This window comes from Tinamus guttatus, unplaced genomic scaffold, assembly GCF_059628265.1.
Source record: "Tinamus guttatus ecotype Peru unplaced genomic scaffold, ASM5962826v1 Tinamus_guttatus_pri_ptg000115l, whole genome shotgun sequence".
NCBI lineage: Eukaryota > Metazoa > Chordata > Aves > Tinamiformes > Tinamidae > Tinamus > Tinamus guttatus.
The window spans coordinates 10,763,107-10,789,632 of NW_028288649.1; the positions used below are offsets into that span (position 1 = coordinate 10,763,107).

At 36.7% G+C, this 26,526-nt stretch overlaps 1 protein-coding gene across 1 annotated transcript in view; it reads left to right on the forward strand.

Moving 5' to 3' along the window:
* Positions 1-26,526, forward strand: part of TBC1D5 (TBC1 domain family member 5) — a 265,333-nt gene that overhangs the window by 176,728 nt on the left and 62,079 nt on the right. Inside the window, exons 13-14 of the mRNA XM_088521207.1 lie at positions 17,890-18,032; positions 23,009-23,115. Of these exons, the coding sequence (XP_088377333.1) occupies positions 17,890-18,032; positions 23,009-23,115 (250 nt within the window). The remainder of the gene's footprint in view (positions 1-17,889; positions 18,033-23,008; positions 23,116-26,526) is intronic.

The following is a 26,526-nucleotide window of genomic DNA, read 5'->3' on the forward strand; positions in this document are numbered from 1 at the left end:
ACATGCAGGGAAATCCACCCAAAAACCACTGCCTGAACGCCAGGAAGAGAAGATTGTCGTCATAAAAATTGTGGCGCTCATGATTTTAGATTATGGTCTCTGCAGTCTTACGGCTTCTGCAAGTACCAAGCCTTTGTTTAAAAAAAAATAAATGAAGTTGCAGCTACTGATACAGAACAATGCAAACAGATGTGATGTTGCTCTCTTGACTCAGCCTAGCAGAAAATTGACTTCAGCAGCAAAGGTGGGTGCTGACCCCTCCCCAGTTCTTCACCCCAATGATAAGTCGGCTGGTCCAACTGAAACCATTTAAAATAAAAAGCAAATCATTTTTACTGCAGCAAAAAGGAAACAAAATGCAAAATAAAGTTAATGCAATGTAGGAGACAATAAAGAATAGAAAACACAAAAGTTAATACAATATGTTAATTATCTGTATGCATCTGTCTTCTGATGCATATTTTAGCAGCATCTAATAATAAGTTGTGCATATTCTGATAAAAATTGAAACTAAAGGAGATGCATGTGCAAAAGTAGTGATTTCTCGATGTGATAAGAAGATTTTCAACTGTGTAAGCTTAAATTTTAGCTATAGAGCATCTTTCTTTGCCTTGAATGAAGGAACAGTTTAGCATTGAAATGATACTCAGTGTTATACACATATATATATATATAACAGAAAAGTCATTAAACTCCACAAAGATAGTGTCTATTTCAGTTCAAGCCACTGGGTCATTGATTCTCTACTCCAAATCACAGCTCTGCCCAGTTTGTAGTGCAGATTGAAGCTTATCTGAGTGGTGCCTCTGCAGTTCACACAGTTCCACTGGTTTCAGTTGCTGGAAACATATTTCATGTTTGCAGATACACAAGTCTCAGTTGCATCATCTCAGTTGCATCAGCTGCAAGTTGCAACTAATAATAGAAATATGTTTGTTGACACCTACTTTCACTCAAGTTTCCATCTGTCCAAGGTGCAGCATTATTACCACCCATCCAGTACGTTCTTGCAATTAAGTGTTTACCTACTGTCTTGGTAAATCTGAGTTTCCCATAGTCAGTATTACTGCATGTGTCTGTGCAGTCACACTTCTGGAAGCAACTTGTCCAGTGCCATTGAGAGTTAACACTCATTACTACGTTAAATTAAAGGTGATTTTTTGACAAAAGGTTCTGGAAGGAACAGCCTCAAAAAAGAAATAATTTTGTCTTGTCTAAACTTAAGTCAGTTTAGAAAAAGAAATCAAATCACTTCAAAGATTTGATAACCTCCCTTTTCAAAGGAAGATGTGTAGTTTTAAGGGATCTAGGCTTAGAGATGGCAAATCAGCAGTTCCAGTGGAAGTTTGGCATCAGTAGAGGAGCTCTCTGACTGCGTCCGTAGTCTATTTTTTAAATAAATTAGAAATTAGAAATGAAAATGCCTATTTCAGAAAGTTCTTTGAGGCACTAGGACAAGAAAAAAGACTGTGTCCTAAAATTTCTTCCTCTCCTAGTTAGGATTGCTGATCAAATACAAGAAATACCTATCTGAAGAGACAGGCTTCATTATGTCATAGGAATAGTTATACATTCTTAGTGAAAATATTGTTGTAGTTGTGATTGGTTAATGACAAAAACAGACAGGGTAGGTAGGGTATGTAGGTAGTAGTAAGATCTTTCATTAGGACATCTATTATAGCTGAAAAAGTATGCAAATTTTCATAAGCCTTTCTTCATGTCTGAAGTAGACCCAACAAATGGAAAACCTAAATTTGAGTTAGGATTTTATTTTATTTTATTTATTTTTAATGTATGTATAATAAGTATGCATATAACCAGTCAGCTTCCAAATGAGCTTTGTCAGTAAAAGAATTGTGAGTTTCTCATATCTTGCGCCATTCTTGACTCAGATATGCAGCACCTTCATACTTGCATATGTGAAAGTTGATTAGAATACCTCATTTATATAGACATATATCTGAAAGGCATATTCAGATTGAGAAATTGTGACTTTTGTTTTCTGATATCGAGTAGTGAATTGATAAATACAATTCTCACGGCAGTGTTAAGAAAATAATTGCATATGAATCTCTGGATCACTGGATTTAACATGTGAGCATAATTCTATGTATCCTGATGTTAGTGAAAATTTCATTCATAATTGTTTGATCAGTAGTGTGCAAAAGAGCAATATTAAAATACACCTTTTTAATTTAAGAGTTTTCTCAATAAAGATGTGTAGCATTTAGTGAACATCATTATGCTTATCTTCCATAAAGACGGGAAGATGGTATGAGACAACAGTTTGGCTTTATCTCCCAATTTCTGAATTGATGCCTCATCCTGCTCATTACGCTTGCTTCCCAAGAGGGATGTGCTTTCACTTGTTGCTTTTGTTCTTCATGTACTACAAGTCTTAATGTCCTCACCAAGTCTTTTCATAAAACTGGTGATCAGTCATTTTTCTGGTACATGTTTTTTGCCTCCATTTATGTAGCGGGGAGGTCTTCGAGTATAAACCTCTGGGTTAGAGCTTCTAATTGAAAAATATAGGTTCTTCAAAGGAGAAGATCAGAGCTGTTGCTGAAGATCAGAGCTTAGCAGATCAGAGCTGTTGCTGTGTCAACCTGTTTTGGGCACCAAAACTCTCTGTGAACAGGTGCTTTGGAGATCATGTGAATTCTGTATGAAAGTAAAGTCTACAAATAATTGATATCCTGAACAGTGACCCTTTAGAAGGAAACATGGGATCATATATCTAAGATTGTGGAATTCCATCCAGGATAGTAAGAAAGGTGAATAATGGTTACTGGCAAACGTTTTCACAGCTCGGTTCAACTGACAGAGATAGATGCCACCTCCTCAAAGTACGCACTCTACCCGTCACTGGCAGCTACCAACTACCAATACTATCATGACCAGTCTTGACTTAATTTCCTTCATGTTCATATTAATTTCCTACATAACAGATTACCTGTCCTTCATTTAACATATTACCTACATCGCAGAAAGCAAGGAGCAAAAATTCAATGTAGAAAGGTGTGCCTAGATGAATTTTTGAGATTATCAAGGGAGCAAGAATCGATGCAGTCAGTTTTGGAGCACCACTCTGTTCCCACAAAATGAAAGAAACATTTGAGTTAGTCTGGCGGGTGGTTTCCGGTGCCATGTGCTTCCTCGGATGATCTTTGATGTAACAGACAAATGCATTTGGCTTCACTAGAAGAGACACAGCACTGGACATGTTTTTGGCTTCTTCAGCCACAGCGTGGCATCCTTGTGCTGGAGTGTGGAAGAGCGTGGTCAGATAAATTAGCCTTTAGACAAAGCCCAATATCTCTGTTTCTCTAAAAGCTAAGGAGCACATGGCAAAATAGCCTGCCTACATTCCTGAAAGTGCCTATGTTGAAGCAAGCATTCACCTCTGTCCCATCAGGCTGACACTTTCCCCATTTGCACTTGCCAGCTGTGGGACATGCCAGAGGATTAGGATGTCAGGTCCATTTTCAGGCTGCCTAAAAAGGAAATGAAATGTCCCTCGTGCATCTCTTACATTAGCATTGGGAAGTGGTAGTTTCAGGAAAAAAAAATCTTCACAAGTAAGTTAAAATATAGTTTTAAAGAAACAGATCAAAACATGAAGAGCACAATAGAATTCAAATTAATGTCATTTTGAGATATGTATTATTTCAAATGAGTAACCGTGCAATAGTTTTCTGGCAAGGAGGCAGAGATGGGGATTTTTTATGCCCCTTCTCTACTCTGAAATTTTGAGAAGCATACAGAAAATTGGAACTTGAAATCCTTTCTGGAGGAATACTTCTAATTAGTAGGAAATGAATAATAAAAAGTATACTTTCTTTTACCAATTCCTGAGATGGAGCACCTGTTCAAGTTACAGAAAGCTGTAAAACCTGGCACATCCTTTGTTGTTTAGTCTATAAAAATAAGTTAAACTAAAACAGTGAATTTGCAGGCAAAAGTAGTGTGTAGAAGATCCAGCCGAGATTGAATGCCAAGGACAATCAGAAACCACATATACGTAGCAGAAAGTTCCTGAAAGTATTTAAGACTGTATAAATAAGATAAAAATGAAGAAGAAAGAGCTCTCAGTATCTTTATAATATAGACAGGAATTTCAGCACCAGACCTGGCTAAGTCGTGGCTTGCTATATGACTTGTTAGGGCCAGTCCTCAGTTTTTGTGTGTCAGTGAGTGAATGCTTAAATCACGGAGCAACCCAAACTCTCTTATTCCCTATTCCACTTCACCTTTCTACGCTTGCCAAAATCATCTTCCCAAGACAGAGCTTCTTCCTAGGATAGGGATCTGACAGAGAATGACCTTGACCAAGGAGGAATGACCTGTTCACATCCGATCTGCATGTATGCGTATGATTTGACCTTGGATGTGGAGAGCATAATTTTTAATTCCTCTTTCATCCTCTTGGGTTTGCTCCGAATACTGAGTGCCAGTACTAGCTAAAAATATACATTCAGCCGTACCTTGTCCAAAATTTGTGCCTGGATAACAAATAGAAACCAGGCTTCTGTGGGCTCCAGATACAGCATCTTAACCGTGAGACCATATTGCCTGCAATCTCATTATTCGTTTCACTGTAATCGCAATTGTATTCTTGCAATGGGCCTCAAACTGGAAAATGGATTTCCAGCATGGCAAAGAGGGAGATGCCATCCGAGGGAGCAGCAGTTCTGCTTCCCCAGCAGAGATAAGAGACTCCAGCTCCAGAGCTGGCTCTTTTCCTCAGAAACCATGTGATGGGCGAGAGTCCTGTAGGCACCTTGGAAGAAAGTGGCCGGCCCAGCTTTGAATGAGGCCATAGGCCTCTCAGCTGCACCCTTCCTACACAGGATTTATTTCTCTCTTTACTCCTCTCTTTCAGTCTTTTGCCTCCTTAGTCCCTCCACGTATGAGTGCATGCACAGACAGAGGGGATCCTAGGACTAGAGGGGATCCTAGGACTGCTGTTAAATAGTTTTCACAAATCCCGTTGTTTAAAAACAAACATGATTGTTCGTGTAAAAAGGTCGATCGGCATGAACGGAAAGAAGGGTTTGCCAAGTTTTTCAGCCTCTCAGACTCAGTCCAGTCAGGTGTGAAAGCAAATCCAGTACCTGCCTCCCTCTTGCTCATAACTTTATTTTGCAGGTGAATAGTGAGCTAGGTGAGGAGTGTGCACTGTGCTTTTCTTACATTACCATTTGTCAGCAAGTTTTATATGCTGAAATCCTGCCAGCTAAAACTCATTTCAACCTTAAATAATGGGTTACACCTAGTTAAAAATGCGACACCTGCTTGAAGTCCTCTGTGTATTTTTATTTCTTTGCAATTACTTTTCTGGTTTTAAACATGTATGTCTTCCCAGGGTATGCAAAAGATCTGTAAAGATGGAAGATACTGACTATAAAAGGGAAAACTACCATTAGGGTTGAAGTAAATATATTGGGAAAATTCATGAAAAAATAGCAACTCTCAATCTTCTACTCTTCCTAAAAGCTCTTTGCAGGCATTACCTGTAGTGTCATTTTGCTGTTATTTTTACAAGCTTTGGGGTGATGGTTTCATCCTCTCATTTCCAAAATAGGTAAGCACAGCTCCATCAATTGTATATACAGCATCCCCCTGTAACAAGATGCTAATTCTTGAGTGCTTCCTACTCCTTTTAATGAGGACTAACTTGTTGAATCCTAATTGTGATCTACTAGTCAAGTTTAACGGTATCTTGGAATATAAATATTTTGATTTTGAGTGGCATGCATGTATAAACACATTTGTCCTAACTCATTTGCAAGAAATAGTAGAGATGTGGTGAGTCTTAATGCTACTGCTTTACTTTCAGAGGGGAAAAAAAAGGTAACATTCCACTGTTAGGATATATTTCAAGGTTCTTCCTTGCCTCTTAGAGATGAATTTGGAGCAATTTATTCTGACCACAAAGTGAAAGGAAAGAATAAAAAAATACGTAGTTTATGAGCATATGCATTGTGTTTTAAAAAGAAGGCTCATAAAAAATGTCAGCTTATGTACCTGTCAGTTGAGCTGACCAAAGTGACAGTATTGCTGCCCCACGGTCCCTTTGCTTGTAGCTATACATTTCAAGCATACTGCAGTATGTAACTCATAGGTGTATAAAATCATAATAGAGTGTTTCATCACGTCTAAATAAGGGTAGGTGCATGCTGTCTGAATGGGTAACTGGTGAAAACATTGAATACAAGACATTTGACACTAATTTTACTGGTCAAATCCTTCTCTGAAAGAAGTCTGCCCTGACAAGCAATTTACTAGGTACCTTTTGCGGAGAGTGAGCCTGGCTTGATGGGTCGTCGCGTAACCTGCTTGACATTTGTCCCCAGCCAGACCGGATGCCACATGAAAAATTTACTCAGGCAAGGGGCTCCCAGGAATAAACAGCTCTCTAGTGTTGCTCACAGGGGACTCGGCAAGGTGAGCGGAACTTCAACTTGTCACGGATGCACTGTTCTGACAAACATAAGTAGATGCTAATGGCTAAATCGTGACAGAATAAAGTCCCACAACCATATGGCTAATTGCCACAACAATATCTTCAGTGTTATTAATCAAGTTTTCATAGTGTGCCATGATAATTGGAATAATTAGAAACAGCATAGGCATTGCTTGCCTCTGCCACGCATACTGCAGACAGGGACCTGCAACAACCGCAATTGCACTTTCTGTGCCGCCTTGTTTAGTGCTTTCCTTTCCAGCAAACACTGTGGTTAATTAATGAATTAGCCGTTTTCCACCAGAGTGTTTGATTGCTACAGGACTTCTGCAGGGGCACATAGGTAGCTAAATGAGACCACTAAGCCTCTCGTGCACCTCTTAAAAGATGCAGTATTCCCCAAAGGCTGCAGCTCCACTGCAAAAAGCTCCACCAGTCACAGATATGTTGGATTACAAAAGTTAAAAGTTCTTTCTCTTGTAACAACTTTGTAAAGCATCTTTTTAAGCATGTACAAACAGGATAAAAGAATTTCCAAGTGTGTGTTTTCTGGCTTTTGAGAATTTAAATGAAAGCAAAATCCTCGAAAAACAATGACATAATTAACTTATTAGGCAACAAAAATTGAACAAGTGTGGTTATGAGTATACAAAATGAAACTTACTCTTTGTTAGGTGGCAGAAACTGAAAGTTTGGTTTAGTTTTATCTATTTCTTGATATATCAGTATTGCTGAATGTAAACAATTATCAAACGTAGCTGATCAATATCTTATTTTTTGCTTTATTCTGCTTAATGATGGAATTGGTCTCCAAAATTATATTCGGCCTCTGAACTAAGGTTATAAATAAAGTGGCAATTCTAGCATTTTGTTTACCTTAAGCAGCTAAATCATCTGTTTATGTGCTTCCTTTGGAACAGCCTCCCTTGATTCTGCTGTTCAGAGGTACGATGGCAGGGAGAAAGTGCTCGTGTTTCTTCAGTGCATGCATCAACATGTAGTTGACTGGTCGCTAAAAACTGGCAGATTGATGATGATGACTGTCTTCACTGGATGTATGAAGGCATTTAGCCAGACTAATGGATCGAAATGGACTGCTGCATGTATGGCCTCTGAACAGCTTCTTAATTTAGTTTGAGAGCATACAATAGATGTAGTATTGAATTCAGTGATGATATAAATCTTCTCTCCCCATTTCAGAAAATAAATTTCTACTCTGGAGTTGAGAGCCATCATGACAAGAGACTTCGAAATCTTACATACTTAATTGTAAAGAGGTCTGCAAAAATAAGCATTTTATTGAAATGACTCAGGGATTCTGTTGAGTTTAGGTTTATCGATTTTTAATTTTGACTCTTACAAAGAAAGTGTCTTTGAAGTCTTTTATACCATGATAAGAAGAAGGATGCCTAGTCAGGGTTCTCTCCAGCCTCAGGGCTGCCAGGGAGGTGCTGTGATATGTTGGTAGCAGCACGTAAGATCGTGTATTGGTAATTTTGGTATTTTTTAGGTGTCAGTAAAGCTATCATTTAAAGCTATCTTTCACTTACTTGTAATAGTATTTTTCCTGCATTCATTCGAGTGTGTTGTGGAGCACAGTGGCTATTTGGTGTAGTTAGGAATACTTTGCTCGGACAGCTTACAGTGGCTTACAGTGCTACAGTCAAAGCCACATTGTCTTGCTAGTTTGAACAAAACATGTTTTCTAGCAGGAGTTCCATTGCTTGACTTAGGCACTTAGCCTTTTTTGTATCTTCAGAAGCTAAACCTCCTGAAATTTTAGATGTATGCCATATTTATATATATCAATTTTATACAGACAAAAAAAAAGTTGTATTTTAAATTTAGAATAGAGAAGTTTCCAAGGTAGAATACGAAAAAAAAAAACTCGTAATAATTTATTACTATTTATTTGTTTACTTTGGTTATTAACAAAATTATATTTCTTCTTTCAATTGTAAAATTGGTGTCTTTCTGATTATTACACTCTTGTCCAAATGTATTCTGTGGAGAAATGTAATTATAACAGATTTAAAATTATGGGCCACTAAAACATGGTCAAATTCCTCTTTTAAAGGGAGAGAGGGTACAGAAGGATCTTTGTGTCATTTGAATCCATTATATACATCTTGAATCACTGGATAAAGCTATTAGCAAATTTATTTTCTCATCTTAAGAGCTGTGCTTTAATTACAACACTGAGAGTTGTTTTTCTAATATAATTTCTCTACTTTAAAACCAAATTTAATCATTGCTGTTTAAAGATGAAAAAGTTGGGGGATGGAGTTCCTAATTGCTAATAGCTGATATCAGTAGGAACTTCACTAATTTGTAAGTGCCTCTTTTGTTTCAATAGGTTTATTGCAGCAAACAGTTTAAAATCATTCACCTGTAATTATTTTTGTTAAAAAAGGAAAATGTTTTCACTACTGTGCAGTGATTTTGAAAGAAAATATGCATGCATCATCAGTATTTGGGATTGTAGGCTTTCAGTGAGTGTAAGCAATGAGCAGTAAAAATTCAGTAGGCACACGTGCCTTTTCTTCCTCTTTTTTTGTTGCTTTCAATGTGCATGTTGGTCATTAAATTATGTTTTCAAATAGGTATCAGAGATGAAATCCCACAGCTTGCACTTATTGAGTGTTTACCTTTGACTGCAGAAGGATTTTTCCAATAGAATGTAACAGTCTCCTCTGCTCCTTCCAGTTTGTCATCATAATTTTGTCACAGTGAGCATTGCTTTTTAAATTTGGTTTTGCATGAGCTGTTTAATTTCAGTTGTTTTGCAAACACACAGCGTTACTGTTCAGTCTTTTTCCACTGAATAAAAGCACAGTACAACCCAGGCCATTTCTAAATGAATTGCGGTAAAACAACTGGAAGCTTTATGTTTTGCCTACATATCTTGGCCAACATTTTAAAAAATGTATGCCTTGACCTTATCTGTGATATCTGCTGTCAGCTTGAAGTAACTTTTTTTCAGTTTTGACCAAGTGTCTAGCACAGCTACTCTTTTTAAAACTGAGTAATGGCTGAAGTTATTATTATGATTATTCTTTGTATAGGTAACTACTGAAGTACAATAATTTTATCCACCCATTATAGTAATGAATGTCAATAAATTGCTATATTCTCGTGACTGATGTCTTTAGTATTTACTGCACACACATGCTATCAAGCTATCAACGTCAATGCTATTTGTTATATCTATTAATTGCTAACACTTTATAAAATGTTATTTTTAGGAAAAAAATGGAAGAGAAACTGAAAGTGTCCTCTACTGCCATTACAGAGATTTCCTTTAAATTTAGTGCTCTTTTCAGTGTAAATCTCTTATCATTTAAGAGCTATATCCACAATATAAAAAAAAATAGTTTCTCTAGTCTCTACCACTGAGAAAAGTGGCAAAATTCTTTCTGTAATTCCTTTTCTAAACACATTCAAGTCCTCAGATGGATTTTTTGAAGTTTTTATGGAAAAGCCAGTAGCAGACTTCTCTCTGATAGCAGTCAAAATGTTTTTTCCAATCAGTTGAGCAACTACCCTTCCTGACAGTTTTAGAATATCTAAAAAACAGAATAGCCTCTGAAAATCTTAAAGTGATGAAGTGGAACAGGGATGAGTGTCTGTAATCTTAACCCAGTACAGTAAGCTAAAAAATGATGGAGAGCAGAACTGAGTCATTGTGTTCTTGCAGTGGGTTAGTTTACAATTACTGTTACAACAAATTTAAATTCAAGCTTTCTCTAAAATGGAATATTGCAATTTTGATGTGGGAATCATTGGCAAAGCATGATAATAAAAAAAAAACTCCTTAAAAAGCATTTGAATATGCAGAGAAAACAAAAATTCTTTCAGAGAAGCGAGTATGAAGAAAGTTGATCCATAAGGTAAAGAAATATCAAGGCAAAGTAAAAGCTTGTTTCAGTCAGTGAGGAGTTTATTACTGGAATTTTGCATTAAGAAAGTCAATCAAATAAATTGCCAAGTCAGAACAGTAACCTCAGATTATATAAGCCAATAAGGTTGATTACTCTGAATTCCTACATTTATGGAGTTTCATCAAATAATCTCTGAATGAGATCCAAGCCTATATAATACACATATAGGACCAGTATAACATCCACTCTGGATTTCAATATCAAGTGTGGATAATCAGCACTTCTCTAGATAGTTTCTCGAGTGGTGTAGTTGTTATTGTGGGGATTTACTTTACGGGGTTATTACGACTTTTGGGGAGTGGGAGGAAGGCAGTTGTTATGATCTTTTGCTGTTTAATTTAAATACTTCATTGTAGGTGTGAATTCGTGTGCATTACTTGTCTCATTCTGCTCGCAAAAAAGATGGAAAATACTGGTAGCAGTTTGGAAGAATTAGAATGTACGAAAAGGAAATAGAACACTGCTGCTAGGATAATTCTTCATAGAATTGGCTTTATTAAATATTACCTTTTTAATTTAACCTGAAAGTAACAACTGCATAAGCTTAAAACTGTTAAGTTTAAAATCAAGAATAGGTTTTAGTGAGTTGGCTTACTGGCACTCCTTGTAACAGTGTGTTTTGGAAGTTCCTTATCATCACATATATACGTGTATAGTAGAGCAAGGTGAGATGGCGGAATAAGTGCACACTTGGCAGTGACTACATTAAGGATTAAAGTAAATCACTTGTCAGCATTAAGTGGAAACCTGAACTTGCATGAAACAGCTCCCAAAACAGATTCTGAAGAACAGCAAAATAGGGCTATCAACATTTGATACAACACAGCAGGGTAGAACCATATAATGGCAGTGAGGGAGAATTATCTTCTTTCTAGGGAGAGACACCACCACTTCTGTTGAGGGTGGCCAAGGCACCCTCAGCAGCCGCTGGTGGCAGCTGTAGGTTGACAACAAATGTCAATGGATAGTGGCAGCTAAAGAAACTCTGAAATCGGGGAAACAGGGATGCCAAAACGTGTCACTTGAAGTTCCTTGAGGAGAAACGTACCCAGAGCAGGCTGAAGGGTGCAACACTTTTACTGTAGTGTAGTGCATTCCTAGCAATTTTAAACATTGCTGCTCCAAAGATTCTATGGCAGATTTTTCATTAAGATCATTCCTGCATGTCAGGATATTACAATTGTTCTGACTTATGACAGCATTATGTACGCCAGTTTTCAAAATGTCACGCCAGTTTTCAAAAAGGGCAAGAAGAAGGATACAGGGAAATATAGGCCAGTCAGCCTCACCTCCATCCCTGGAAAGGTGATGGAGCCGCTCGTCCTGGCGGTTGTCTCTAAGCAAGTGGAGGACAAGAAGGTGATCAGGTGTAGTCAGCATGGGTTCACCAGGAGGCAGTCATGTTTAACCGATCTGATAACCTTCTAGGATGGGCTTCTGTGGCTGCCTTGGTAGATGAGGGGAGAGCAGTGGTGTTGAATACCTTGACTTCAGTAAGGCCCTTGGCACTGTCTGTCATAACATCCTCATTGTCCAGCTCCAAAAGTGTGGGTTAGATGAGTGGACAGTAAAGTGGAGCTCAGAGGGTTGTGAACAGTGGTGGAAAGTCTTGTTGTAGCCCCGTAGCTAGCGGTGTCAATAATGAGTCTCATCCTGTTCAGTTTGTTCCTCATAGACGTGGATGATGGGTCAGAGTGCACCCTCAGCAGATTTGCTGATGATCCAAAGCAGGGAGGGTTGCCTGATACAGCAGAGGGCTATGCTGCCGTTTGGAGGGACCTCAGCCAGCTGGAGAGCTGGGCAGAAGGGAGCCTCGTGAAGCTCAGCAAAGGGCAGAGCAGGGTCCTGCACCTAGGCAGGGGAGCTTGCAGAAGCAACACTACGTCGAAGCCACCTAGCAATAGAGTCATGATTCATGCGTTCTGTGAAATGGCACTCCAAATCCTTATGCACCTCTACAGCGGGAGAAGCCAGGTTAAATGAACACTGCCTATGGGGGTGCAGCACAGGGCAGTACTACCTACATCAGGATAACATCAAAGCATATATGTCGTTCTCTGGCAGAACAGTAGCTTGCACACAAACCTAAAATTACTGAACTAAAAAAAAGCAGGTGTATGCAGCATTTTAGAATATTTTTCTATGTACTTTGTATTATTGATAAGGAGAAGCTGAATAATTTGTTACATTTTGACACACACAATGTCCCCCTCACTTAGTACTTCCACTTTTATACAACTAGCATATGCTGCTGGAGAGGATGTGGCAGAAATCTCTAATAGTTAAAGATTTTAAGGTCTGAGGAAAATCGAGGAGAGTAAGGCCCGAAGTGCAGCAGACACTGTAACAATGACCTGCAGTGGCTGTATTTTATGGGTGGGTATGGTGTGTGTAAAATTCTAAGTATGTGATCAAATAGAACAGAAGTTTCTATAAATTCTTGAAAGTGATGAGTTTGTCATACAACTTCTTGTACCATTTTTTGGCTTTATTTGGATTTCATATGCTGCTTTCTGTTCTGAAAAAAAAATGCTGGATTTTAAACAGGCTTTGTTTATTTTAGAAATGTCTTTTTGTTAATTGCTACACTTGGCTCTTTTGACTTTCCTTTCATCTGTGATCATTAAGAGTTTCTTGTGTATCACGAGAGCTACCAGCCTTCCAACAAGACTCTTGTAGAAAAGTAGCTGTTAGGGTTGCTGAAGTAGAGAAGAGAGAAAAGGAAAAATCTAGTCAGGATTATAGAGCAGGCACGTTGTCTTCCCTGTCTATTTGTATCATTCAAAGGTTTTATTAATCTCTTTAGGATATTCTGTGCAAAATCCCCGAACAGCATAAAACCACAGGAGTCTTAATAAAAACAAGATTTATTAAGAAAGACAGAGCACTGGAGAAAAGGACTGTGTAACAGGTCTAACTGAAAAGTTGCTACAGCTTCCCTTGATTGGTCCCCTTCATGTCATTACAGCAAGAAAACTCTCTTACATACCTATAAATTTCATCCTCAGATTGAGCTTACCTGTCTCCCCACTGACTGACTTTGGCAAGTAGCAAACCTGGAACAGTGTCGGGTATCAAATGCCTTCCTCCAAGGGTGCTGTTGCTGTGCCCGTACAGCTGTGTTTCCTCGTCCTCCTGTGCCACGGAGGTGTTTGCTAGCACAGCCTGGGCACCGACACCTCCTCATCAGCCCTGCCGGGCAGCAGCGACGCAGAACGAGAGCCACGGAGAAGAAGCGCCACCCTCATCTGGCCACAGCCCGGCCTGGCAGCATCGCAGGCCTCCAGAGATCAGAAACTTGGGTATCTGAGGTGCTGCCACAGGTGTTAAGTGGTCCCAAGTAGTAGTATTTGCTGGCAGCTCAACTCTTTGGTTCCTTATTTTCTGCCGAGCTTTACGTTCTTTTCAAGGTGTGTACAAAAGTTATTTCTCACCCTTCATCCTTCTATTGAAAAAGCAGATCATATTTAAAAGTCTGCCTGCCCTTTCTCCTAAGTTATTGACCATGACTTTACATACTAAATTGCACTGACTAGAAATGTTTGCTTGAATATAATTCATGGATAGAGATTAAAGAGACGGAACTTACTGGTAGTTCTCAATAAATGATGCAAATTTGGGCATTTCTCAGTTTCTGAGAGTTTAGTTTTGAAAAGATGGCATTCTGTCCAATAGTCACTATACATTTGAACAGTGACCATATTAAAAAAGAAAAAAAAGTAACAAAACTTACACTTTCTCCAAGAGACTTCCCTAGTGAATCTTGCAAGCATTGGGAAGAAACTAAACGGCGTCATTCTCCATCACATTAGCTGGATGACATTAGCCATTGCACATGAATGATACACACTCATAGTATCTTAAGAGTAGTGATTTCTCACTGGAGACGATGCCCAGCTGAGCTGGTAATGAGAGTAAGGAAGAAATAGAACATGCTCTGTGGAAATCTGCTCTCTCCTGAGCTCAGGAGAGAATTGTCAGGGAATTGTCACATTTGGGCATCTCTTCATGTTTGTAGCAAAAAGGGAAGTCCCAGGGATCTTACTGTTTTAATTCTAGAGCTTCTTAATGAAATGGTAGAGGGGAAAAAAAGCTTTTCTTATGTATATCGACAGATTTAAAAAATCAAGCCTTGAAGTAGACACTTGGAGTTGATATTGTACTAAGGATTGAATTTAGCAAAAGTCTAAATGACTGAAAGTGTTTACTGTTACAGTAAACATTTTTAGGCAACTAATTGAAAAGCTGTGGGTCCTAGATTGTGCCTTTACAAGGAACTTCCAAATGTTTCAGGAGCAGTTTCAGTGTGTGTAACACGTTTCAGGCCATGCCTTGCCTTGTGTGCCGTCATGGGTTTTCTTATGCTATCTGGTTTCATTGTGTTGCTTTGTCTTTATAAACACTCCTAAACTACCTGTATTACCTCTTCAGTACACATTTCTTAGTGTTATTTCATTATATTTCAGTATAATCTTCATTATATTTCAATACATTTAGTTATTTTAAAGCTTCAGTGCTTTCCAGGAAGATAGAGAAGATATACAAGTAAATATATGCAACAACAAAGGTATTTACACATAAAATAAGTTACTTTTATAGATGGTCACAGAATTGTCCAGTAAATCTCAGTCAGAATGGTTGTGGGTTTTAGTTAAATCTGGTAAGGCTGGATGCTTTACACACACAGTTTAACAGCTTTACACACAGTTTTCTACTGCTTTCTCTGTATTGTAGAGGTCACTAATGACTCATTATCTATTGCTAATCTCTTGAGAATATTGGTTTAATTATATAGGAATCATAAGTAGAAGATACAGTAACTTATTTACAATGCAGGTAGTAGTATCCTTGATGTATTATGGCTTTAAAGATTCTTTTTTCTTTTTTTCTTTTTTTTGGTATCTTTTAATTGCTAAGTATGCCTGGTAAAATATGAATTATTGTATTATTGCCTGTGATAAAAAGTATACTATTGTGAGCCTCATAGTCTGCAGGTGTAACAGATGTAAGGCAAGATTAATACAAACAATAACTAAACCACAGACAGCCATCTCAAAAAAAAAAAAAAAAAAGAGAAAAGAAAGGTTTATCTTGTCCAATGTGATTATTAAGGGTCTTTAATTCTCTACAAATATTTGTAAAAGCAATAAAAATATGTTAGTTTGAAAGGCAGCATTTCAATACAGACCATTACTTTAAGGAATTAAGATACCTTTTTATGAATGTAAAAGCTGACTGATGTCCTGCCATATGGCAGCATGGTTCATAGGCTGTAGGGTCCTTGGTTTATAGATGCTGTGAGCTAAATGCTGCTGGAAAAAACAGGAGAACAGTTAGTACGTATGCATTTACAACAGTATGAATTGCTTACTCCCTTTAGGACAAGAAGGTTCAAATAATTAACGTTAATATTATGGTTGCAAAAGAAAGTCCAGTTGTTCTTCTGCAGACTACATCTGTGAAACATGCTACCTCTGGGGACCGAGATTTAATTTTCCCAGGAGAAAATATAAAAGCAGGAGAAAAAAAAGAATGACTTCTGCTTGAGCAGAATAAACCTGCATCTACAAACGATTAACACTGCATAATGAAGTAGTAAAGAAGCAAAAGAGATTTCTAATAAAAGACTAATAACAAATCCCATTATGCCGTGGTGTATTTTCCCCCTTGAAGTGTATTAGAGTTTTAGTAAGGCTTCTGAATGAGATTTTTTCAGTTGCAAGCGAAGTCAGCTCCAGTGCTTCAAGCTTTGCTGAGCTTTGTCTCCTAACAGTTTGTATAACATGCAGGTTGTGGCTTTACAGGTGGGAGGGGTTGTTAATGCAAGTAATAGGCTTCCCGCAGCGAGGCAGTCGTGTTTGTGTCACCACAGGATAATACTCTCCTGTCGGCAAGGCACCGTAGGGTAATGTGCCACTATACGTTAAAACACCATACGCAGAAGGTGGAATTTTCTAACCTTTATAATTATGATGCTACAGTAAAACGTTGCAAACCTTGGAAAAATTAACTTTTGATCTCAGAACGTGGGGATAAGAAGATATTTTGAAATCACTTATTTTTGCTTTTAAACTGGGGCACGTGGCAGGGAAAAATCGTCTGTGCAGTGGTCTTTAAATCTGTAATATAGACTTCTTGTGGGTTATACAGTTCCAGTGGTGGGTGGATAGAGCTTTAAGTGAGCCAAACTTTGACTGGTAAAATGATATCTTTGAATTTCTTTTATAGAGATAATCCTGCTGCACAAATTGCTACTGTATTAAAAAGGTGTGTCTTGGAATTCATTTGTGCAGAAATGGACTTTTAGTGCTAGAGTCAATAAAAAAAGTATACTGAGTTCTTGTACAAAAGTGGTTACATGTGAATTCTTGGAAGTGAAACTATTCTTGATGAAATTTCTGGTTGCATTCTTAGATATTTTTGTAACTTTTAACTCTGAGTTTTAAAGAACAACTTAATTTCCTTAGCAGAAATTTGCAATCAATCTTTTCTTGCCACTGAATAAAAAGATTCCACAGGGGTAGTAATTTGCATATCCCAGCTAAAAATATAATTCATTATTTTGTAATCCATTTTGTTATAACTATTTTATGATTAACATTGCTAACTGTAGTTTAGCATTTTCAAATGTAATATTAGATAGTCTTGCTACCTTACAAGGTACAAAGTTAGTGGTAGTGTTCTGGATGAGGAAAAGGGAAATAACTTTAAGTCAGGAGTTAAACCATAACCAATATAAGAGCTGGAACTGGAATTTAGAAATCTTGAGAAATATTTTTTTCCTTTTACTGTGTCCCAGGCTTGCAATCTCAAACAAATATTGCATATAATAAGACAAATTTTCAATGTTTTTGCTAAGTATAAAAACAGCTTGTACCTGAACAAAAATTCTACATAACAGATCATTACTAAATCTGATAAAACTTTAAATTACACTTAATCAAAACGGCATTCATAGCGTATTTTATATGGAGCTGCAAACGTTCTCATCAGTAAAGGGAAGAAGCCTTTTTAAAGTAGCTGTGAGCCATCCCATTTTGACGGCTGGCTGGTATATGTCTCCAAACTGGCTTTCATTTGCCTGGGCTTTTCCAGGGTTCCCATAAAGCCCTGGCTTCATCCCGTTTGTTCTTCCAGGCTGCTCTCACATGACATCTGCCGCCTGCATCCTAGAGCAATAGCACATTAAATGCTTGAGAAGGTGGCATGCAGGACAGAGCCTGTTTGGCCCCGTGATGTTCCCCCACCTAATGATGTCGGTCAGTTAAGGCCTCCAGAGCCTCCAACGTATCCCTTCCTCTCATCTACATAATATTTGTACAAATTCAGCTAGAGGAGTGGTTATCGTAGACTTTCACACTTCGTAGCAATTTCCAGTAAACTTGCTTGGATTGCAGTTGATCCTGTGATATGTGTTTTGCCATTATTATATTTGGAAAAATAAATAAATGAAAGTCCTGTTTTTGTTTTGTTTTCCAGGCGCTGGGTAAGGCTCCTGTTTGGGCGAGAATTCCCACTTCAGGACCTGCTAGTTGTATGGGATGCTTTATTTGCTGACAGTATCACCCTGAACTTAGTTGACTACATTTTTGTAGCCATGTTGTTATATATTAGGGATGCCTGTAAGTATTGACTTTCTTACCATCTTTTTAAAAAAAATACAAGCCTATTTTCAAAGAAAAAGGAGGGCCTAAGAAATTGTAAATTTTATTGTGGATTTTCTAAGATACTGAAAATCAAATGCCATGAGAGGAGCTATTCATTATTGGACCTGGTCTGCGATATTTATGAAACAAATTCTGTGTTGGAATTAGTTAAACTCAGGTTTGATTTCTTAGTAGTTCTGTGTTTCTGTATGGAGTTGCAGATTATGTATGCGGTTGGTGATACAGGTATGTACAGAGCTCCATCTTCTGACAAAGACGATGAATTGAGTGAAGTCCATCTTCAACAGTGGGAGTATTTTTTGTGCTGTTTTGATGTGAAAAATGTTAAAATGCACAAGACAGACTCATAATTTTCCAAGATACATCTTTGTGGATATGTGCATGCACAGATGAGTAGCAAATATAAAGTATATATTTATTCTGTGCAAGAGGGATATCTCTAAAAAAATTATTTTATTTTTTTTAGTACACCTGAAATTTGTGCAAAGGTGAATTCTTATGGGCTAATGACAGAAAAGTAACGGTAATTTGAGAGAAATAAGAAATCACACAGACACACAAAACTTAGCATATATAATTATGAATGGGATGGAAAAGATATGTAATGGTTAATTAAGAAGCATTGATTTCTGGACCAGCATATTTTTCAAATAATTCTGTATGCAACAAGCTTGCCACAAAAGCAAGTGTGCCTTTTACAACAAGATGTGTGTCTGTCATTAAACGTATGAATTCCGTAGCATGCTGTTCAGAGTTAATTTTATACAATCTGTAAGCTTTAGCTTATAACAGGGTCACATATTTGACACAATTTTGTGTTCTAGGACACGTGAAGTTTTCATCTATGGTTCTTATTTTAGGAACCAACCTTGAAAACATACCACGCACGTACTTCGCACATATTATAATTCTCCTGCCTACCATAGAACTTCATGTGTTTTTTAAATTACTTTTTAATAAACCTATAGCATATAGAGACCTTGCATTTCTTTCAAATAAGTGGATATTTAATTCAGTTTAGAGGTTTCAAAGTAAAGTTTCCTTTTCAGGATAATCTGGTTCAAAATTGTCATGTTCTGTAATCTCAATCTGTTTTATTTATGTGCACTAAGATGAAATATTTTTAAAGTTTTGGTATAGATATGTAGTAGAGATTAATGTAAAATATTTCTTAACATGATAATTTTTAATTATCTTTCCCATTTAAAGAAGGTGCTTTAGAAATGTGTTTGTAAGCATATAATTGTACCTCTCTCACCTGATGGAGAGAAGTTTGTTTTGGGGTTGTTTCATTTTGTTCTATGGTGCTCACATACAAGTATCAGTAACTAAAAATGTGAGCAAAAAATATGTTGTAGGCATCTGTATGAAATCAGTCTCCTTTTTCCCTCTAAACTCCCAGGCTTAGTGAATAAAATAGGAATAAGAATAAATAAAATAGGAGTTTTAGAGTGGAGAACGTTTGCTCAAGTAAGATGCACAGCTTGTCTGGACAGCTACTTCTTCATATATATGACATTTCTGTAACTTTTTCTTCCACAGCTAGACATAATTAGTTACTCTAAACTTAACAGGAAGGTGAAACAAAATTCCCAATCACAGATACTGCAGAGTTGACAGTGCTGTCAAACTTGTGCTTGGACTATAGAAATTTTTACATTTCTTGATTTGAGAAAAGAAATGTTTTCTTACATATCTATTACAGACATTTTTCTCCTGTTTTTATATTGTTGGTAATGTTGAAATTTAATTAGAAACAAAAAAGTCAGCCAACAGCCTAATGAGCAGTAAATTCTTTTGCATTATTTTTAAAAGGTTTTCAAATAAAATAAGTTTCTAAAGACTTCTCGTTATTCAATGATAGGAAATGCTAACTCAGAACACTGAATGAGTTTAATCATCTGTAAATAAACCATCTGGAAAGTTTCAGTTTAAAACCTTTGAGTTTAAAAACTTTGGTACAGAGGGAATAATAATAGAATTCCTAAGATAGTATGTTATAAAAATGTCAGACATAAGAAATTATAATAATGTAATACTGAAAGCATTTGAGAGTTTATAAGAGAGAGAGATTATTTTTATTCTGACATGTTTGGGATGAAGATTCCTTGGTTTGGAATTGCTGGCTTTTTTGTGTGCTTTGTTATCTTCTTCTCAGGGGCATGATTTTAAGAAAAACATTATTTCAGCTCTATTTTTCACTTCATTTTTATTTTATTTTCAAGTTTTCTGTTGCTCAAGATACAAGTTATTTAATGGTGAAGGGAACATTTAAGTTGTTAGGTATTGTATGCACAAAAAAACATAGTTGAAACAACCCATTTATTTTAGACACTGCAAAACAAACCTAGGAGGCCTGTCTAGGTCTCATTGCACTAGAAGCTAATAGTGACTGAAGAGTGTTTGAGTGGGTCTATGTAAAGCTTGTACATACACTTGAGTAAGTGCAGTAAGCACTGTTTCCACTGGAAGACTAGCTGTGGCCATTATTAGGATATATTTCTTCATACATAAAGGTCCTCTGAACATTTTGGGGAATATAGAGGAGTCACAGTACCTGCTCAGAAGAGCTGATTTATATTTTGGCTGCATACAGTGCGCTTAACTGAGTGCCTGCACTGCAATGCATAAAGCTGCAGGGGCAAATAGTCCCAATGCTCCTGGGTACAGAATTGGCCATGTCACATATCATGCACTGAAGAAGTGACTGGCAGCAGGAAAGGAGGACTTGACTGGGGAGTGGCACAGTTAGTTTTGCAAGTTAGATTTTTGCAAAGGGATACACAGAGGAGAAGGGCAGGTTCCCAAGCAGCAAGCTGATTACCAGGTAGCTGACTACAGCGTTAGATAATTCACCACTGAACTTGGGCAGCATCCAATGACTGCTGACACTGGAGAAATTTGTAACACACAGAATCTCCTTATAGGAACTGTATCCTACAGTTGATTCTAAGAAATCCTTTTAACACCAACTTGCACATTCCAGAAAGGCATGTTTTGTTTTGTTTTTCACCACCATTTTCTGGATCATTTTTAAGGCTGCTCAGCTGTATAATATCATGCATTTTATCCTAAAGAGACGAGAAAAGCTTACTCTTAAGACAAGATACTCAGAAGCATTTCTGCAGCTTAATTCCTCTAACCCCAAAGTCCACAGCGAATAGGGCACTGGAAGAATGTTCTTTTAGATAAAGATTTCCACAGAAAAAGAGAAAAATCTAAAAATGAAATGAATATAAAGGTATGCCTCGTTAAAATTAGCATGACTAGAGATGTATTTTTTTATACTCGACCTTCTTCTAATGGTTGCACTTTAACATATAACTTACAGGGAGCAGAGGTTGCATGGGTCATTACCCAACTTTTTTTTTTTTGGTCCAGTTACTTAGTTGTGTCAGTATTATACATTTTAAAAAATGATTTTTGACATTTGCCTTTCTCTTTATCTACAAGATAGCAAAGAACTTATCTTCCAGCAGAAATAAGGAATAACTTTAATCCATTTTACATTGCAAATAGAATACATTCTTTATTCAAAAGGGAAATGCGTTGGTCTTAATGCCTATAATTGATAAAAGTATTTACAATTTGTTATCCATTTTCTGTATTTTTATTTGCTTTTGTAAAAAAGGTGTCCTAATCCTATCCACAGTTTGGTATCTTAAATTCAGTTTATGTTTGAGAATTTGATTGGCTCTGTAGTATGTGGGACTCATATTATGCTTGTCTGAAAAAACTCTGACTGAGACTATTGTGCTGTATTCATTATGCCAGCTCTGTGACTTCAGGAGGAAAAAACAGGTACCTGAATATGAACAAGAAAAACAAAGGATGGGAAAAGAACAGGCAGAACAGATAAAGAATGAGTGGGATAAGTGAGTGCTTTACAAATGAAAGCAGATGTATGAAATTACAAGCTGTCGGATCAGCAACGGAAATGAAGATGATAAAGTGGTTCCCTACACAGATTATAATTATTCATTTTGCCCAGTCCGGCTTTTTTTCCCCACAATCCTCTTGTTGGGAGAAGAAAGGTATAGGAGAATATGAGGTTTATTCACATGAAAGAAAAAAATAAAACACTTCAGTCCCTCTGTCCACAAAAAGATCATCTATTTTGTCGTCCTTCAAAATAATTTTGTTTGTTTGCAAGCATCTTTGTTGGTGCAAAGGACTGATGAATTCAAAGTATTTGTTGATACACCTAAAGCGCTAAGAGTAGTAAGGTTTCTTTATTAAATTTTTTTACAAATGCTATTGTTGAAGGCCATCTTTATGTTGCGCAGTGGAAGCATCCCTAATAGGCAGTGCTTTGACAGCTGTGGCAGATGGATTGCCTGGATTTAGATGGCGCAAAAGAAATGAAGTAGTTTACATAGACCTGCCTGAAAAGATGTCTTTAATAATTGCACTCATAATTAGATTGATTTCAGAAAAAAAAAAAAAAAAAGGAAAGATGACAATGACAAGAGCTGTTGGAGGATTTTTTGTAGTTACATAAATTTGAAAAAATCAAGCTTTGATAAAGTTAATTTTACATTAAGGTATTTAAAATATAAAAGTTGTGAAAGTTCAGCATTTTTCCTTTGCCCTTAATCATTCTTAAATAGATAGAAGTATTGACTGAAGTTATCAGAAAAATGTCTTAGCAAAAGTCTTGAAGGAAAGAGACTTTGATTTTTCTTTTAGATTCTAATTTACAGAAAGGAAACAAAGAGATGTTGCCATGGGTTTATATGTATACGTAGATTCAATATTATCTTCTTTCACTTTTAGCACTGCTCGAGTTCTGGGAGACTGTGCCTAATGTGGAAGAAGGCAGCTGAACCTGAGCTATCATGAATGAATCTACCTAAAAAGATACTGTTTTGGAATACCAGAATACTGTGGTAATATTTCACTATTTCACACTTTTTTCATTCCTGTTTTAGTGATTTCAAGTAATTATCAGACCTGTTTGGGACTTCTGATGCATTATCCACCTATTGAAGATGTTCACTCCCTTATCCTTAGAGCACTTTTTCTCCGAGATCCAAAGGTGAGGTCCTTGCTTTGTAAGTAACACCAATAAAGTAAATCAATCTCTGTAATAACATGTTCCAAATGCTGTAAAGTTATGAACTGCCTATGTCCTGGGGACTAAATTGACATTACAAGTTTCCTCTTTTTTGACAAACATTTTAAAAAAAAACTTACCAAACAAGAGTAGAATACATGCTTTTTTATTCTTAAAAGTGTGTATGCCACCACTGTGCTAAACCTCTCTGGAAGCTCAGGTAACTGCTTGGCGAGTGTTTATGCTCCTTAGTTCTTGCTTGGTTTTTCTGTGCATTAAAAAGTTTATTTTTGAGGGAAACAGTAATATTTTATATAAAGCTCCAGTAAACTGTGTAGCAACTGTTATGCAGTCTCTTCTATAGAAAGCTCTTCGTAAGATTTCTGCAGATTAATCATTGTTAATCCTTAAAGCATTAGTCATATCCAGTACATAATAGTTAAGTGATGGTTTTCAATTATAAGTGAAAATCTACTGTTCCATCCTGAAAAGACTGATGTAAGTAAAATGCAGCTATTCATAAGTTTTATGTTAAATATTACTAACAATGATGCACAATATATATAATGCTAAAAAAACCCATGTGAAACTCCTGCTATTTTAGAGTGTATATATGCGAATTTAATATACAGTGGATATCCACAGTACATTGGATAAAGTGTTTGAGATAAAGCTGTACACATTAACCTGAATCAGTATTCAGAGCTTCGGCAGACAGCAGAATTTGTGCTGTGAGTTTTGAGCTGTCTTTGAGCATGTCCCATTAGTAGGCTGCCAGTGCACAGTCTGATCTCCCTCATCTTTGTGATGCAAGTCACCTTTGAAAGTGAAAAATTCTGCACTTCTGCACTCTGACTGCCTTCTGCAAAATTTCGTTCAATACCAATGTTTACCCTTTATGGTTTAAGAAAGAAAAAAAAAAAAGAAATCTCTTTGTTTCTGTATCAGTTTTGTGCAGAAATTTGCATCCTTACAGCTGCTTTCTTCATTCCTCTCGGGCACAAAGATTTCTTTCATGATGAGTAGTAAAACATATTGTCTTTTCAATGCATAAAAAAGTTTGTAATGTTAGATCTCAGGATTTTTTCTTAGGATTTAGGCAGCAGTCTATGAAATCAAACTACCCGGCTTTTATGTTTATGTACTTTCTTAGCAAAGCAAGATAGGAATATTTTTTAGAAGAAAAGTATAGAGGAAGGGAAAATGTGCAAGATAACAGACTAAATCCAAAACATAATCTGTGGTTTAATGAAAGCATGTGTTAAAAGATAGAATTTAATAATAATTACTAATTTTCCATCTGTCCTCCAAAGCATCCTAGGCTGTATACAAGTCATCCTACCAACAGAAGGGGGCAAAAATAAACCACCAAATGACATCCTGTGAAGGAAGTTTGTTCACTCTTCTGTTCAAGTAGCTTTCTTGTGGCCAAGAGAATAAAGCTGTCTGCTCATAAGACCGTAGTGTCCTATTAATTAAAATTCTCAGATGAGAACACCTTGAACACCTTTCTTACAGTATTGTCTAAGTATCTCTCTCTTCAGTCAGGTGAATAAGTACTTAAAGCTCTTTTGTGCAAAGTCTGCTAGTTGTTTTTGTCATTTTAAATATGATTAAAAGAAGAAATTTTCTCCTGGTCTGAAAAAGAGGTGATTTTCATTGTTGTGACTTGGAGTTTTTTTATCTTTCCCTAGGTATGATTCTAAGTTTCATTTGTATGTCTTTAAGCATATATTGGTTTAATCCAACATATTTTTGAAATAGGAGTCCATCTACTGTGGCTCGTTATTCTATGTGGTGTAAGACCTTCGTATAAAACCTTTTGAGTCTGACAAAATTTTTCATTTCATAGACTGAAAGACAATACTCAACAAGATATCCAGGTGTTGTAGGAGTCTAAAATCAGTATAAAGACTATATACCAGTATCAGAAAAAATAAGATACCTTTTTTTTTTTTTTCAAACTGCATGAAGGTAATACAGTTTGCCTCTGCTTGCTGAGACTGGAAGAGACAAGGAGATTTTAATCAGAAGTGTAACTTGTAATTGACGATTAAAAAATTAGCACTGAAAGAATTTTCTTCCTCCTTTGTTGTTTTCTTGTGCATTTCTCCATCACTAGCCTCTGATTCCTAGTGGGACATTAAAATTTGCTTCATTGCAACTCAGATCTCTTGGGCCAGAGCTGACCTGTTCTGCATGGCATTTCTTCCAAGACTCTACAAGGTTTTAATGTGTGAAGTCATGGAACTCTTATTCTTTTCTGTGGGAGAATGTTGCATGGTCCAGTAGCTTATTTCATTACTTCTTTGAGCGTAGCAAAAATGATTAGTGTCCATCCAAATTTCTGAGACATGCTTGCTTGCTTGTTTAGAAATCAAGAACAGGAACAAAGAAGAATTGGCCTTTTAAAGCTTTATTAATATACATTTTCTTCCTTATTATTTTTTACAGATAGATAAATGCCAAATAGTCTCACTAGTTTATTGTGTCTAGAAGAAATTAACAATATATTCATAAAACTGGAAGGTTCTTAAAGAACAGTTATGCCATAAATTATGAAATAGTTAAGTTGGACCTAATATGGCCTTTTCTTCTGCAACTTTTGATTTTAGAGATACTCCGAGTTTTCGCTTCTAATATCATCTGTTATTTCTTCTTCTGTTTCCTTGTTCCATAACTGATATCTTCTTTCTTATTCGTTATGTGGAACAATAGGTGGATTAAACTTTGGCTCAGTGAATCTCTCAGTTTTTGTTTGCTGTGTTTCACTGTTATCGCTATGGGAAAGCAGCTCATATGCCAAAAGAAAACTATGCTTAAAGGACAGGTGGATTGTTTTTCCTTCTAGAAGGACAAGCTTTCTGACCTGATTGTAGACTCAAACACAAGCCTTATCATTGTCCAATAATAATATGAAGGGTAACTATTGCTCACCATAAGCTAATGCAGCAGATTTTATTTCACCAGGGTAGATCCCTGGTGCCAGAGAGACATTTCAGATTCCACATCCCTAATATGTGCCCTCAAAGAGAAATGCAGAGCCTTTAATAGCTGAAGGCAAATGAATGCACCTGACTATGAAAGGGTGCTGCAGAAATATTGTTTTTTCAGGCACGAATATGGATCAGCATAGGGCAATTGAATTTAAGCCTTTTCTGAATTTGCCCAGCTCCCATTGTTAGGAAAAATGTAGAATGAAAACCTCAAATTTGAAAAAAAAAAGTGATGTTATCTTTGCATAGGGAGATACTCTTAAACTGCTTGGGAAAGTATTGGTTTCTTGTTTGTACTCTTCCAACAGATATTTTCTTAAATTATGTGTATAAAAATTGCTTCTCAGCACTTACAATCCTTCTGAATAGAAAGGTAAAGCTTGGTATGAAAGGACAG